At 43.4% G+C, this 17046-nt stretch overlaps 1 protein-coding gene across 5 annotated transcripts in view; it reads left to right on the forward strand.

Moving 5' to 3' along the window:
* The window catches only part of MTMR14 (myotubularin related protein 14), a 111699-nt gene extending 94653 nt beyond the window's left edge, over positions 1-17046 (forward strand). For 4 of the 5 annotated variants that reach the window (XM_058167609.1, XM_058167610.1, XM_058167612.1 and 1 more), the window contains exons 18-19: positions 678-821; positions 16566-17046. In XM_058167609.1, coding sequence (XP_058023592.1) covers positions 678-821; positions 16566-16743 — 322 coding nt within the window. In that variant the 3' untranslated portion in view covers positions 16744-17046. The remainder of the gene's footprint in view (positions 1-677; positions 822-16565) is intronic. The other variant, XM_058167611.1, reaches the window with a different exon arrangement.

Consider the following 17046-nt stretch of genomic DNA (forward strand, 5'->3'; position numbering starts at 1 on the left):
TAGATGACAGATTTGAAAAGTATCTTGTTGGATGATGAAGATGAAGATCCACACACTCTGAAGAGTTCTCCACTTTGCTGCCACCAAATCACCTCCTTAACCTCTTAAATTCTAATTTTTGCCTTCCACCTGCTCAGATGCTGCCTGCTTTTTGCAATCCAAGTCCTGTCTGGGAAAGGGCTGTTGTTTCGCAGAAAACTGGGAATGTTGCTTCAGATTGGGAGCTCTCCTCTGGCTGGGAAGAGCCAGAAAAAGCTCTGTTTGTGCCCTACAGACCTTGAGCGATGGGGTGGGGGGAGAGACACACCTCTGGCCCATATGACACGGTGTGAGTATGCACTTGTAGGGGCACAGCATCCGATTCTTGGGCTCTTAAGCATGATGGCTATTGGATCTTGCAGCTCCGAGATAACCACTGCCTGGTTTGGCTCAATTCACCTGCTTTGAACTAGAGCACTTTTCTTTGGCATGTCTTTCACTCTTAGAAGGGAAGCTCCATGGGCTTTGTGGTCCTCCTTATCTTTTTTATTTTTATTTTTTAAAATGCCCCTGCTGACCCATTTGCATTGCCGTGTAACTTTTAAGGCGCTAAAAAACGCCAGTGAACCTTTTTTTTTTTAAGCAGAAGACCTGAACGAAGCCACTGATTTGCATCATCTCCTCTCTCTCTGCTTCAGATCAACTGACCTTTCCCTTCCCGGATCCTCCATCTCCACCGACTTTGGCAGCTGGCAGATGGTAACAGGGAGCGGCAGTATACAGGAGCAGACTGACTCCTCCTCTCTTTGCAGCTTCCCAGATGAGCTCCCTAACAGTTCCTTGTAAGTGCTTGAGACCTGTGAGTGGAAGGACCCTGCTTTGCATGTTGGAGGTCTCTGGTTCAGTCCCCGGCATCCTAGAATTAAAAGAACCAGTCCAGGAAAAATACATCTTCCTAAGGATCCTCAGGAGCCACTTACCGGTCAAGACAGATACGGTCAATGTAGGCTCGCTGGCTTATTGGTTATAGGGTAAGGGTTTCTTTCAAATCCATGCCTAAGAAATGTTCTGACCTAGGCTTCCCCAGCAGCACGAAGCCGAGTCCTCGTCCAGATAAACCCCTTTTATTTAATTTACAGTGAATTCCTCTCCAGCAAAGTCTTTCCTCTCCCATAGTCTTTCAAGATAGTTCACAATTACCGACCTTTATCAGGCTTGGAGAGTGGCCAGGCCAATATTTTTCAGATGCCGCAATACTTGGCAAGAATGCAGTAATGAACTAATTGTCTCCTGCAAATTCCACTCCCCTTTCGTTCCTCTTTTATTCCCTCTGGGAGGGGCCATTCATTGTCCACCTGTGGCTTTACTCCCAAGTCGACCCTTGTTCTTTAGCTGTTCCCTTCGTCTGGCAACTCAGCGCATGTGCACACTGGGAACAGGCTCCAGCTGTTCATCTGCCTCACTGATGTCTGACTCCAAAGGCAGCTGATGACTGGCATACAGCCCTGGCCCCCTCTCTGCCTCCGACGCAGAGCCCTCATCAGAGCCTTCCCCAGACTCCAGGACTGGCCCATGTTCCTCCCCAATCTCCTCACTGTCTGAATTTGTTGCCAGATCAGCTGGCTACTGGTGGACCACAACAGGAAAACCATGGCTTGGCTGACAATCAGATTGGCTTTTCCTCAAGTCCTGGGGTCAGATATATACGTAGCTCATGTGATCCTCAGATACCTGTGGACTTTTACATCCATCAAAATCCCCCCACCTTTTTTTTTTTTTTTGCAAAGAGTTGCGTACCGTAAGTAGATCGTGGATACTTGGATCATACCTGTCAAATTCAAATTCTGTTCCCTCCCAAGCCCCATTAGGAGCACACAACGAACTGCTCTTAGTACCCATTTATTTTCAGCATGGACTTTTTATTTAACCTAGCCTTCCTCATTATTAACTTCTTCCATGTGGCCCTTGAGATTGCGAGCCTCACGTCAGGATTTAATTTGTTTAAGCTGCATCTTTGAGCGAAAGTATTCCCTTGGATTATTTCCTAAATTATCTCTTCTTAGGCATAGGGATTCTCTTCTCTTTCTTTCCGGGGTCCTTCACAAAGCCAGCAAAAGAATAATCAAGTCAGTCGAATCATCTTTCCTTTCTATTCTTACAATCCAATCCTATGTATTTTGGCCAAGAATTGTTGCAGACGTTGTGCTCCAGAAGGAAGAGGTGGGGGGAAACATATCCATAATAAATGCATCTCATTTTGAAAGGTAGTATTCTAAGTGGCAGGTCAGGATAGGTATTAGGAGATGGCCTGTTCTTGCCTCTTTAGAGGGCAACTTAGCCACTCATCCCCCTTTGCAAATAGCCATCCACGTGCTAATAGATGCTTGGAAAATGCATTTGAGAAGAACCATCTGTAACACCAGTACGGGCTAGGCTTTGTTCTTTACCTGCCGATCATCATGAAGCCTCTCTTGACCGTTGCTCACCGTCTACATTTGCAGCATCTCCCCCAGCATTAGTTAAATCACAGTCCTTTTTTCCTCAGGCTGCAATTCCTGTCCCCTCCATGGGAAGGGATTGTGCAAAGATACGATTTGAAACTGCTGCAGAACCTCTTACGCCACGTCGTCCTTGATCCTGCATTCTACAGCCGCGCGCAAAAAATTTGGGCCTCCTTCTCAAATGTTACCTTTCAGTCACAGGGGGTCCTTGGCTTAGGACCACAATTGGGCCCAAAATATCTCTTGCTAAGCGAGACCGTTGTTAAGCAAGCTTTGCCCCATTTTACAACCTTCCTTGCCGGAGTTGTTAAGTGTACCTCGGCGGTTGTTAAGTCAGTGACACGGTTGCTAAGTGAATCTACCTTCCCTGTTGACTTTGCTTGTCAGAAGATCGCAATGACTCTGGGATACAGCAACCGTCATAAATATGAGTCAGTTGCCAAGCATCTGAATTTTGATCACCTGACCACAGGGATGCTGCAAGCGGTTATAAGTGTGGAAAATGGTCATAAGTCACTTTTTTTCAGTGCATTGTAATTTCTGACAATCACTAAATGGATGATTGTAAGTTGAGAGCCACCTATAATCCTTAGGTAAGTAGAAGCTAACGTAATCTGTAGGTGGTTTCAAAGAAAAACACAAGCATCTTTCTGCAAATCTGAATGCATACTCACTATTTGTGTGCCGTTTACAGATTCAGAATAAGAAAATGGTGACTGTGAGAAGTGCAATTGTTGACACCCTTCCAGTTGATTATTGAGAAGGCCCCCAAAAGGTGACTGATTTATTAAGCCTATTATTAGCCAAAAACAATGACAGTTCCATAGGTGAGCCACAAATTCTCTACACGTCTGACTCCTCAGTTTGCAATTGCTCTTCTGTCTATTGTCTGCTACTGTGAGTTTCCCTAAGTAGCTGTTTGAGCGTTTGAAAAGGAAGGAACTCACTCTTACAAAATAGGTGGCGGTTATAAGAAAAATATCTGAATGCTTCAGCTAGCAGTTTCAGTGAAAGAAGTGTGTTTAGGAAACGGGAGTTGTGTGGAACTGCTGAAATCAAGGCAATATATAGAACATCAAGAAAGATATCTGCTCGAACTGCTCCCAAACTGGCCATGTCTGCAAAACTGAACCCATAAGTGACTCCAAAAAACAGCTGACGCTGGAATAGATGACAGCAAGTCCACATTTCACAGTATTACCTATACAGTACAATGATTTACATAGGACAGTTCTGAGAAAGAAGCTTCCTCGCCAACTTCATCATAAACAGAATTGTCTAAAGCATGCAGAAGGTAAAAACCTTGTACCAATGAAGTTACCATCAATCAGAATAGAGCTGAAAGGGACCTTGGAGGTCTTCCAGTCCAACCCACTGCTCAAGCAGGAGACCTTATACCAGCGGTGGGTTTCAGCAGGTTCTGACCAGTTCTGGAGAAGCGGTAGCAGAAATTTTGAGTAATTCGGAAAACCAGTAGTAAAAATTCTGACTGGCCCCGCCCCCATCTATTCTCTGCCTCCCAAGTCCCAGCTGATTGGGAGGAAATGGGGATTTTGCAGTATCCTTCCCTTGGAGTGCGGTGGGAATGGAGATTTTACAGTATCCCTTCCTCTGCCATGCCCACCAAGCCACATCCACAGAACCAGTAGTAAAAGATTTTGAAACCCACCACTGCCCTATACCAAATCAGACAACTGACTATCCAGTCTCTTCTTAAAATCCTCCAGGGATGGTGCACCCACAATTTCTGAAGGCAAGCCGTCCCACTTGTTAACTCTCCTCACCGTTACGAAGTTTCTCCTCAATTCCAGGTTGCTTCTCTCCTTGATCAGTTTCCACCCATTGTTTCTTGTCCTGCCCTCCGGTTGCTTTGGAAAATAAATTGACAATCCCCCCCCTCACCTCCTCTGAAATACTGGAATACTGCTATCATGCCCTTTCATTACCCTTTTGATAATGAAATGTCTGAAGCAACCAACCGAGCTCAGCGAGCAGCAAGGACCCCACAGTCCAACCCTGACCCACAATTAACCTTCTCTATCCAAACTTTTGATAAGCCTGAAATATTTTCGAATGAAATGATTGGCTTGATGAAACAACAGCATTACCCATAGCCACACTCCATATCCTTGCAGAAAAAAGGATGAAGGATTTGTCAGTTGTTGGGCATGGGGCTAATTGTATTATACTCTGATGTTGTGTGGCAGCCAGTGGCACAGGAAATACCATGTGGGTGGAAGGATGACTAGACTCATCTAAATATCAGCATATCCTAAGAAATGACTCTCCTATGGCTGGTGTAGAAATTAAAGCTGAAAAGAAGTTGGGTATTTCAGCAAATGAATGATCTGAAATGTATCTCCAAATATGAAGGTTTGAATGGCCTTCACTGTCCCCAGTCCTGAACGGGATTGAAAGGTCCCAAACATGGATTGAACGCAAAGTGACCTAAGAAAATTTTTGGATCTGGAAGAATTCTGCAAGAAAGAGTGGAGGGAAAAATTCCCAAAACAAGAACAGAAGGATTCTTAGATGGTGACTGGAAATACTTGGAAGTTATCATTTGTTCCGAAGGAAGTGTCTTTATGTAGATTAACTATTGCACCTAAATAACAGCAAGCAAATTTTTACCATATAGATATTAGTTCAGTTTTTGTTCGCCTAAGGGATTCATTGAAACATAGAAGCAAAGGGGAACAAAACATGTGCGTGCCATTGTAGCTTTGGTACACAAGCATATTGTACCCTACTAATAGAACGGATGGTCTGGGCAACAGATAGTTCCAATTGCTATCCTCTTGAGTCTTGCAGTGCTGAAGTGCTTCGCTGTAATGAAGAATTGATGAATCTGACTTAGGAGAAGAAATTAACAGACCATAATACTCTTACTCTTAAAGAAGTAATTTAAAAAGAAAAATGGCTCGGTCTATAATGCAAGCAGAAGATACACTACCTTCAGCACAGCTAGGATAAGCTGAGTGGTATCTTCAATATCTATCTGGGTGGCATTGACCTCTCTCGGCTGTGACTTACAAATTTGAGAGATGGGAAGAGTGGCATTGTTCTTGCTTCAGATAATTGCATCTCTCTTTTTTCTCGCTGCCTCCTCCAAGGGCTTCAGGTTTTGATGCTTGTGTTCTGTTGTAAAATTGGAATTGATTAAATTCCAAGGCTACTTTATTATTCTGTCATTCTGAAGAGGTGGCCTTAGGATAATGACTTCTGGGATATTTGATTTATGGAAGGCAGCATTCATACTAAAACAATGAAGCTCTGGATTACCATAAGGTGCTCCAGTATATCATTAACCTAACAATTTAGTGTTGAATTATTTACCTGGAAAGAAGATGATGGTCGAGGAGTGCAAGATTCTGCTTCAGCATCCTTCTCCTGGTCAGGTTGAACCCTGTTTAGACTCTTGTCAATTATTCTGCTTTATCATTGACAGAGAAGTTAGTTTGGTTTCCAATTTTTAATGTGAATTTTCCCAATTCACACCTCTGAATCTGTATGCAAACTTACAGACCCAAACCCACCCTTTTGAGTATTTTTATGCTGTTCACAATTTTTTAAAAAAGATATGAACAAAAAAAAATGTGTTGAGGAAAGTGTGTATAAACATACAGGAGAAAAAAAATACTTGTGAAAAAAATTATATCCTGTGAAATATGCCCTAAAGAGGGCATAGGCTGGGGAAAAATGCACACAAATTTCATGTATTGAGGAATTATTAACTGCTTGGATTAAAGAAATCCACAAACTCAAGCAAATAAGAAGAAAGGAAATAATGTGCAGATCGACATAGGATCAGGCTAAGGATGTGGATGATATTGAAAAAAATGGTTTTGTTTGAGCAAAAGAACAAAATACAACTCAAAACCTTCTGGCTGAGTTTGCTGAGTTCCATTAAAACAAAATCTAAAATTGGATTCAGTGTTTTGTTTCAAAACTTAATATCAGGCAGGATATTCAAAATGGCACCTGTTGAGGTTGGAATCCCCTTTTAAATCTGTTTTCTATGACATTGCTTGAAATACCACCGCTCAAAATATCTACCTTTTGCTCCAATGTGAAATCAAAAATATTATTAGGTTCTGACCTCAAAATGAATAGCATTTTGGAATACCAATAGCACTTAGACTTATATACCACTTCATAGTGCTTTTACAGCCCTTTCTAAGCAGTTTTACTATTGCCCCCAACAATCTGGGTCCTCATTTTACAGACCTCGGAACGATGCAAGGCTGAGTCAACCTTGAGCTGGTGAGATTTGAACTGCCGAACTGCAGCTAGCAGTAAGCTGAAGTAGCCTGCAGTACTGCACTCTAACCACTGCACCACCTTGGAATCCTTGAGTTTTGTTTTGGGTTCAAAATAATTCTACCAAAGATGCTAGCATACCCCTAGAACAGATTACAGTGAGCCAGATGTTAGGGTAGGAGAAAAAACTGAAGTGAGTGAAATAAATAAGAATACATTTTTTTTTCATCTTTAATTTTCTGTATAGAGAATAAAGAACCAAATGCAGTAATCCTTCTTAGGGAATTTATGGACCCTACAAGGTTCCAGAAAGCCCCATTGAAGTTTGATAGGTTTGGTGTTGCTTTTGATATTCTGATCAGTCTGTAGAGCACAGATATGATTCAAGTAGCTGATCCCAGAGAAGTAATGAAATATAGAAGTTAAAGTATGAGCCTTCAAGTCCCTGATCCTAGCTTATGTCCACCCACAGCTATGGATTACTAGGTTAGTCTGTCTTGCTATCTAACCAAACTCACTGACAGTTGTGAGAGGAAAATGTTAGGAGTGCATATTATGTGTCCATCACCTTTGGTTCCTGAAGTAGGAATCTAATCAATCTACACACAGAACGTCCTCTTTCAGTCCTTTGAAATTCTGGAAACATTGGAAAAATTGTGCAGTTTCCAGTGTCCTACATAAATAGGCAGGCAAACTGAAGATTGGGCAGAGCTGCTAGTGAGCCTGCTTCTATTTATTGACTAAGATGTCAAACAAAGAAACTATTATTTTCATTGCATTCTGAGACAGCTGTTGATAGAAATAAGCTAAGATAGAAGCAACGTAGAATTCCCCAGAGACCCTTTGGGGCAAATGGCAGTCAAAGAGGAGGTGATGGTTAAATCATCCAATCAGAATAGAGCTGGAAGGGACCTGGAGTCTTCTAATCCAACCTCCTGCTCAAGCAGGTGACCCTATATAATTTGAGACAAGTGGCTGTCCAGTCTTTTCTTAAAAACCTCCTTTAAAAAACCTAAAAGCACCTACAATTTCTGAACCCGTTTTACTGGTTAGTTGTGAAACTTCACCGTTAGGAAGTTTCTCCTTAATTCTAGATTGCTTCTCTCCTTGATTACTTTCCATCCATCGTTTCTTGCCTTGCCTTCTGGTGCTTTGGAAAATAAGTTGACCCCCTCTTCTTTGTGGCAGACCCTGAAATATTGGAAATATTATGTCACCCCAAAGTCGTCCTTTTCTCTAGATTCATAGCCAGAGAATATGCTGTATCCAGGTCCTGTAACCATTCTTCATACGTTTTAGTCTCCGGGCCTTTAATCATTCTAGTTGCTCTTCTCTGCATTTTTCCCAAAGTCTCAACATCCTTTATTTTGTAATGTGGTGACCAAAACTGGATGCAGTATGATCTTACTAAGGTTTTATAAAACAGGGCTTCCCAACCTTTCGGACCTCAGGGACCACTAAATTCATAATTTTAAATCCCGTGGACCACTAATATGATCTGCTTAATGACCGGCTGGGTGGGTGTGGCTAGGTGGTCATGTGACTGGGTGGGCATGACCAACTTGATGTCACTCACGTCAAGGGGCGCCTCGCCGGCCTCTACTCACCCCTCCCCTCCCAGCCACTCCTCCCCTGCCTGCCCCGGCCTCTTAGGGCCCCAACAGGAAGCAGTTGTTGGAGCTTAGCAGGCACCACGAGAAAGAGTTGGCAAAACAGCTGTCTCAGTTCAAATTGGATCTGGCCGAGAAGGAGGCTCAGCAGAAGCACCTCACTGAGGACTAGGAGCATAGGCTTTCCAAGCAGAGAGAAGACCTGTGGGAGTGCAAGGCCAGGGACCGGCGCCTGGAGGCTCAGCGGGCAGGGATGGTCAGCCAGTTCCAGGCCATGAGGCAGTCCCACTGGAACAAGGTCCTCCGGCTCCTTGCCACCAGCGGCACTTCCCTCCAGCCTTCGCCCAAAGCTCCACACCAGGAGGCTGAAGCAGACCCCAAGTTGGGATTTCTCCCCCCCCCCACCCGATCCACACAAAAAGACCCCAAAGGGTGAGACTCTCTGCAGCAACACAAACGTTCATTGCACATACCCAGTCCAGGGGCCGTAGTTTGAGGACTCCTGATTTAGTGCAATATAAAAAATGCAAATAATTTTTCTGGGGACCACCAAAATTTTCTTGTGGACCACCAGTTGGTGACCGCAGTTATAAAATGTTTTTTTTTATGCCTGCAGGACTCTTCCCCTTAAATATCCTGCAGGCTACATTAATCTGAAATGGGTGGGAAATCTTTAAGTCCATTAGAGGGTCCATTAGTCCCTCTTGGTTATTGCGGGTTGGAGAGCTTGTGCGCCCTGAGAATGTAGTTGGCGCTCCTTTCTTTTTAGCCTCTCTTTCCAGGAGAAGAGATGCCTCTGTTGTAAACAAAATGCTATCAGGACATGGTGTCCTCATTCAGAACCATATTCCGAAGTCCCACATAGCTGATTCATAAGCCATTTTATGTCTTTCCATTAAAAAAAAAGTATGCTGAAAGGAATCATTCTGCCTTCTCTCTCTCTCTCTCTTCTTTTTTTTTTTTTAAACTACTTCCCCCCCCTCCCCCCATCTTCTTAAGCTGACAGTATTGTAATTCTCTTACAATACTAGGCCTTGCATGGAGGGAAGCAGCTGTTGTGTTCTGAATGGCAAGTCTTTTTTTCAAGGAGCCACTACTGGAAAGACAGATGTGGGAAATGCGACAGTAGCAGCTCAGTTATCCTTAAACTGACAACATGGAGCTTGGGGAAAAAGTGTTCTGTTCCTGTAAAGCCTTTGAACTGAGATGATGTAGGTCAGTTTGTGCCGAGACTGAAATCAGAGAATCTGCCAAGATCCGCCTTGAAGAAGGCTTGATAACGTTCATTGTACATCTTCCTGAACTGATGCCTTTTAGCTGAGCTGGAACTAAACCAGGGGTGGAATCCAGCAGGTTCTGACAGGTTCTGGAGAACCGGTAGCGGAAATTTTGAGTAGTTCGGAAAACCAGCAAATACCACCTCTGGCTGGCCCTAGAATGGGGTGAGAATGGAGATTTTGCAATATGCTTCTCCCAGGAGTGGGTGGGAATGGAGATTTCGCAATATCCTTCCCCTGCCACGCCCACCAGGCTACAGAACCGGTAGTAAAAAAATTTGGATTTCACCACTGAATTAAACTGCTAGACTTCTTCTAGCCTGCAATCCCAATCCAGCGGGATACGGTAGGTCAGTGATGACGTGTGCAATGACACATGTGCCAGAAGTGACATATCGAGATGTTTTGGGTGACATGTTCTCTCGCATGATATTCAGAGGCCATATGGGAATGGGGTATGCTGTCACTCAGCCTCCAGACCTTCCTAAAATAAATTTATTTCATTTTTTGCAATTATTTTTTATTCCTTTCTGTAATCCATAGGATCACATCTGATTGGACTGTGTTTTTTTTTTAAGTAAATGAATATGTAAAACAGTTGTTTCTCTTGTTGGGGCAGTGACACAATAGGAATGTTAAGTTAGGCATTTTCTGAATTTTTGACCCCCTGAGCCCAAAAGGCTCAGCATCATTGGGGCAGTGTAATCCGTTGCTCCAAATGCAAATAGTCCTTGTCTTAACAACCATTGGTTTCGTGATTGTTCAAAGTTACAATGGCACTGAAAAAAGTGACTGATGACTGTTGTTCACGCTTATGACGGTTGCAGCATCCCCACTGTTACGTGTTCAAAATTCAGACCCTTGGCAACTGACTCGTATTTATGGCAGTTGCTGTATCTTGGGGTCATGTGACCACCTTCTGAGACCTTCTGACAAGCAAAGTCAGAATGGAAGCCAGATTCACCTAACAACTGCGCTACTAACTTAACAGCTGTAGTGATTCACTTAACAGCTGTGCAAGAAAGGTCGTAAAATGGGGCAAAGCTCACTTAACAATTGGCTTGCTTAGCAATGGAAGTTTTGGGCTCAACTGTGGTCCTAAGTCAAGGATCGCCTGTAAATTTACCTCTTTGGGATTTTTGGTTTTACTCCCATATCGGCTCCATAGAGATTTAGTTCAGGAAGGTCCATTAGTGCTCTTGGTAAGTTTATGAATCCTTCCTAATTGCCTTACAGTGTACCGTATTTTTCAGAGTATAGTTTTTGGGGAGGAAAATAAGAAAAAAGCTGATTGGCAGGTGGATCAGCCTCCTGGAATACCCCCAATCAGCTGTTTCAGAGGTGAATTTTAGCAACAAGTTCCTTGGTTGTGAGCTCTGTGCCTTGTTTTTTGCTTTTTTTTTCTGCCTCTGAAACTTCTGAAACTCCATTTCAGAAAAAAAAAATTGTATGCCTCTGAAAGCCTCCGAAACAGCTTCTGAAAAAAAGCCTCTGAAGCTCTGTTTGGGGGCATCTTTTCTGAAGCTTCTTTTCTGATGCTTTTTTCAGCCTCTGAAACCTCCGTTTGAGAAGCTGGGTGGGGCTCCATTCGGACACACCCAGATTTTCACCTTCCTTTTTGGGGGGAAAAGGTGCGTCTTATACTCCGAAAAATTTGGTACCTTACCTGAAGGCCAGCCCCTATCTGGAGTGATGAATTCAGTATAGGAATTAGAGGTGCAGTTGTGCCTGGGAGAAAAAAACATCTTGTGGCCCCTAAGAAAACCATTTTGACAAAAGATTTTTAGAACACACCATCCTATGTTTAATCATTTTGGTGAGTTGGTAGATAGATGTATCTCCAAGCACATCTTGAGAGGAAAAAGATGGGAGCTTATGAAAGCCATAACAGTGAAAAAGAGAAGCAAATTCTGTGGCATTTGAAGTTTTGCTGTGAATGTCCTATTACAAATCAGTTTCATTAGAGGTTTGGAAAACCCCACAAAAAAGAAATGTGCTTGGAAACCAGATGCTGTATTTAGTGTGAATATGTGAAATGGTTTTCTTCAGGGTGGGGGGGAGAAAGATTTCCTGGGATGGGTAGATCTTTATTTCTATTGAGTTATTAAATTGATATATTACCTCTATCTGATTGGATTCTGGACAGTTTATAATTTATAGTAATATACAATAATATTACTGTGTATGTGTGCGTGTTGGTGATACATTATATAATACGTTAGATATGTGTTAAGTATTTTATGATGTGTTATAAAGTTGAGACTTTGGGGAAAGTGCAGAGAAGAGCAACTAGGATGATTAAAGGCATGGAGACTAAAATGTATGAAGAACAGTTGCAGGAACTGGGTATGGCTAATGTACAGAAAAGAAGGTGACACAATAGCAGTATTCCAGTATTTGAGGGGCTGCCACAAAGAAGAGGGAGCCAACTTATTCTCCAAAACACCAAAGGGCAGGACAAGAAACAATGGATGGAAACTAGTCAAGGAGAGAGGCAACCTGGAATTAAAGAAACTTCCTAACAGAACAATTAATCAGTGGAACAACTTGCTTCCAGAAGTTGTGAATACTCCAACAGTGGAAATTTTTAAGAGAGACTGGACAGCCACTTGTCTCAAATTGTGTAGGGAGGGTCTCCTGCTTGAACAGGGGGTTGTACTAGAAGACCTCCAAGGTCCCTTCCAGCTCTATTCTGATCAATTGATTGCATATAAAATAATATAATAAAACTTTGTCTGACATATGACTCAAAGGTTTCAGAAGGCCTTTACAGTTTTCTAGAAATCCCTGAGAATGGGTCCTTCTCAGCTTGAGGGAGATAGGCTATTGCTTAGGAAGGAAAGTAAGGTTCTACATTACATGTGGTACCTTGCTCAATAGTAGTACCTGTGAGAGGGATCTTGGAGTCCTAGTAGGCAACCATTTAGATATGAGTCAGCAGTGTGCAGCAGCTGCTAAAAAAGCCAACACAGTTCTGGGCTGCATAAACAGAGGGATAGAATCAAATTAACGTGAAGTGTTAGTGCCACTTTATAATGCCTTGGTAAGGCCACACTTGGAATACTGCATTCAGTTTTGGTCGCCGCGATGTAAAAAAGATGCTGAGACTCTAGAAAGAGTGCAGAGAAGAGCAACAAAGATGATTAGGGGACTGGAGGCTAAAACATATGAAGAACAATTGCAGGAACTGAATATGTCTAGTTTAATAAAAAGAAGGACTAGGGGAGACATGATAGCAGTGTTCCAATATCTCAGGTTGCCACAAAGAAGAGGGAGTCAAACTATTCTCCAAAGCACTTGAGGGTAGAACAAGAAGCAATGGGTGGAAACTGATCAAGGAAAGAAGCAACTTAGAACTAAGGAGAAATTTCCTGACAGTTAGAACAATTAATAAGTGGAACGACTTGCCTGCAGAAGTTGTGAATGCTCCAACACTGGAAATATTTAAGAAAATGTTGGATAACCATCTGACTGAGATGGTGTAGGGTTTCCTGCCTGGGCAGGGGTTAGACTAGAAGGCCTCCAAGGTCCCTTCCAACTCTGTTGTTATTATTATTATTGAATATCTATAGGAATCTCCTCCTGTTCCATCATATTCCTTGCAAGAGGGAGACCTTGAGTAAGCGCTCTCTGGTCCTCTAGGGTTGGGTGGGCAGAATTTATTTGGTCAAGGTGGTCTGGTGTATCTACCCAAACTCCCAAGCCATATAGCAACCAAGCATGGGTATTCCATTTGTGGATATACTGGTAACCAATGCAGCAGTGATGTAGCATGTTATTTTGAGAGTGGCCAATAAGCATGTGAGCTACACTATTTTGGACCAGCTGAAATTTCTAGGGGTTTTTCAAGGGTAGCTGCATGTCCAGGTAGCTAGAAGATGACAAGGTCAGGAATGATTGCCTTCCATCCATCCTGTTCACCGGTGGGGTATGAGCTGAAACTGGACCAAGATCTTCCTGGCCACCTCACAGAGGCTATGAATCCAGAAAATCCTCTAAGGGTTTGGGATAGGCATAGGAGATATTATTTAGAATAGAATAGAATAGAATAACAGAGTTGGAAGGGACCTTGGAGATCTTCTAGTCCAACCCCCTGCTTAGGCAGGAAACCCTATATTCCACTTCAGACAAATGGTTATCCAACATCTTCTTAAAAATTTCCACTGTTGGAGCAATCACAACTTCTGGAGGCAAGTAGCTCCACTGATTAATTATTCTAACTGTCAGGAAATTTCTCCTTAGTTCTAGGTTGCTTCTCTCCTCGATCAGTTTCCATTCATTACTTCTTATCCTGCCCTCAGGTGCTTTGGAGAACAGCCCGACTCCCTCTTCTTTGTAGCAACCCCTGAGATATTGGAACACTGCTATCATGTCTCCCCTAGTCGTCCTTTTCATTAAACTAGACATACCCAGTTCCTGCAACCATTTTTCATATGTTTTAGCCATCTGTTCCCTAATCATCTTTGATGGACATTGACCTCTGGTTTTAGTGGAAGACAATGCAAAGAATTTTCTCAGTTGTACCTGCTGAGTAGGCCCTTGAATTACCATATTTTTCAGACTATAAGACACACCTGAGTATAAAACGCACCTTAGTTTTTGGGGAGGAAAATAAGAAAAAAGCTGATTGGCAGGTGGATTGACCTCCCAGAATACCCCCAATCAGCTGTTCCCAGAGGTGAAATTTAGCAACAGGTTCCTTGGTTGTGAGCAATTTGCCTTGCTTTTTTTTTTTTTTTGCTTTTTTTCCTGCCTCTGAAACTTCTGAAACTCTGTTTCAGAAAAAAAGTTTTTTGTATGCCTCAGAAAGCCTCCAAAACAGCTTCAGAAAAAAAGCCTCTGAAGCACTGTTTGGGGGCTTCTTTTCTGAAGCTTTTTTCAGCCTCTGAAACCTTAGTTTAAAAAGCTGGGCAGGGCTACATTCGGAGTATAAGACACACCCAGATTTTCACCCTCTTTTTGGGGGAAAAACGGTATGTCTTATACTCTGAAAAATACGGTAGACTAGTGGATTTTGTAACATGAGATACTCAGATATTCCATCTCTGTTTTGAAATGTTTCATCCTGTAACAGGGAGTTCCATCTGCTAATCCTGCAGTCACATGGGGAAGCTGGAAAATAAATTCCTTTTCTCGCATTCCCCACCCCCCTCTCTCTCCTGATTCCTGTGTTTGTGAAGCTGACAGGATAAATAGCAAACCCAGTTGGCTGCCATTCTGTTTGGACTTCTGTTTTTGTTTTTTAATCCAAGCCTTCCAACGTATCCTCTGGCTGCTCTTTCCGGACTCGAAGCTGGTGGCAGTGGGTGGTTTTCTACTGCTTCCATTCAAATTAACAGTGCCGGTTTCTAGCCTGCGAAACACTGGGGAGATGAAAGGGAATTTTTTATGGGCAGGTTGGTGCCATACCCTTGGGATGACCTCTTCGGAGGAAGGCCTGATTCTCTTTGCGAGAAAGTAGGAAGAGCTGCATCTTCAAACACAGTAAAGATGTTTTTTCCCCCCATTCTTCTTAAGACATTTAGAACAGATGCCTTTGAACTATAATCTCCCTTAGCGTTTCTCTCATCTGGAATGAGTTGCTTGCTTTTCTTCCTCTCCCTTCCTACTTCCCCCCCATTAGTACATAGATCAGATGGAGGGGAGGCAGGCCACTGAGGGGAAACAGTGGCCTTACTGCACATAAAGCACCTCTCCTGTGGTTCTTGGCTTTTCACAGAATGGCAGGGAGGCGGGAATAGATTTATGCTCTGAGGTGCGATTGGAAATCCTCGGGCTTTTCTCCTCTCCTCCTCCTCCTCCTCCCACTCAGGAAAGGATGCTCCCAACTCGAGCCTGGTGGAGGGAAGAGTTGTGCATGACTAATATTGGAGCTATGGGGGGCCAAGCAGGTTTCATCCCAAAGTTCTTGGGTGGAAAGCTCAGCCAGCAGGACAGAGCACGAGTCGCTCTTTCCTGTCTCCTGAACAGCGTTCCCTTAGATGGTGGAGGAAGAGGCAACAGATTTGTTTGAAGGGGGGGCACTGTCTTTCCCCCACTGCTTCCTCTTTTATTCGGCAGCAGGAGAGGGCAGGTGGGATGTGAATCCTGTGGGGCTGTCGTGGCAAATTGCAAGCAAGAGGGAAGGTTGGGAGAAGGAGCTTTTCCTATTGAGCAGTAATTGGTCAAGGACATGCAATTTCTGGGTTCAACTTGTTGGGAGTCACATTCTCCTGGACTCCTTGTGTATCTCTGCTTTTCTTTTTTTCTTTTCTTTTTTTTGTCCTGTGTCTTCTTCTGTTTACAGCTTCTTCCTAATCCAAGCTGTAAAATCCAGCGGTGTTTTTTGGGGGGCAGGGGGGGCAGGGAATAGCTCAAGTCATAGGCAAAGAATTTAGATGCATCGGATGCGGATTCTCTTCTCTTTGAACCCCTCACAATTGTAGTGGTGGCATCGCAGGAAAAATAAAAAAAAAACCTACAGCCAGGACAGTTTTCCTGAGGAATTTTGGCTTCTGCTTTTGGACCATCTCCTGATCATAAACTCCATTTAATTATGCATCAAAGTGCATAAAACAAAAGATGGAGAAACCACCTGCATCATGACAATTCTGTGCCTCTTCTTCCCCATAAGAGGTCTAGGAAATATTTATGAATAGTTAATCATCTTCTGAGCCACATCGGTATCTCTACATTGCAGCTGTATTTTGTGAGCGCATGTTTTAAGACGGAGCTGTGAACCAGAACCCACCTACCCCCACTCCCCATTTCAGGGGTTAAGGCCTCGTTAGGCAGCTGTAGAAAGCCAATGTGTCTCAGCCCCTCCCATCCACCTGTCCCATGAAATAATATCTGGTAGTGGCACAGTGGTGTATGGTCAGCGTGTGGCTTTTATGTGAAGTTCTTTTTGACCCTCCTAAAATTGCCTTGTATAAACAGCATCATTGTTATTCTTACAGGTTGGTGACTCTGACGGAGAGAGAATCTCGGCTTCAGGAAGTGCGCTCAACATTCTTGTCTACCTACAACAGCACTGTGGGGCTGAAATTGGTGTCGCCAAGCTCATCGGGAGCCATCGGGGGTCTTCTGGAGCAATTTGTTCGGGGCGTAGGACTCAGAGGAAGCAGTGTCCTTTGACATTTCGTCTGCCTGCCTACCACACTGAATGGGTTACTGTCTGATCCCACCGGTGAAGGAACCTTAAAGCCATCGTGACCCCAAGTGCCAGCTCTCGGTCTGTGTCAGAGCCCTTGGCTGCCAGATCATCTTCTAGACGGCTGCCTGACCTCCAGCTCTTTTGGGTCCATCTGACTGACTGTGGTTGCAGTCTGGGTTATTTCAAGCTGGGCTGATTTCCACTGGATAACACGGGGTCCTCTCCTCAGTCTTTTAGGACTTGGCAAGCACTGACAAATCACCAGTAAAATGTGTCAAAACTTC

Source organism: Ahaetulla prasina, chromosome 2 (genome assembly GCF_028640845.1).
Source record: "Ahaetulla prasina isolate Xishuangbanna chromosome 2, ASM2864084v1, whole genome shotgun sequence".
NCBI lineage: Eukaryota > Metazoa > Chordata > Lepidosauria > Squamata > Colubridae > Ahaetulla > Ahaetulla prasina.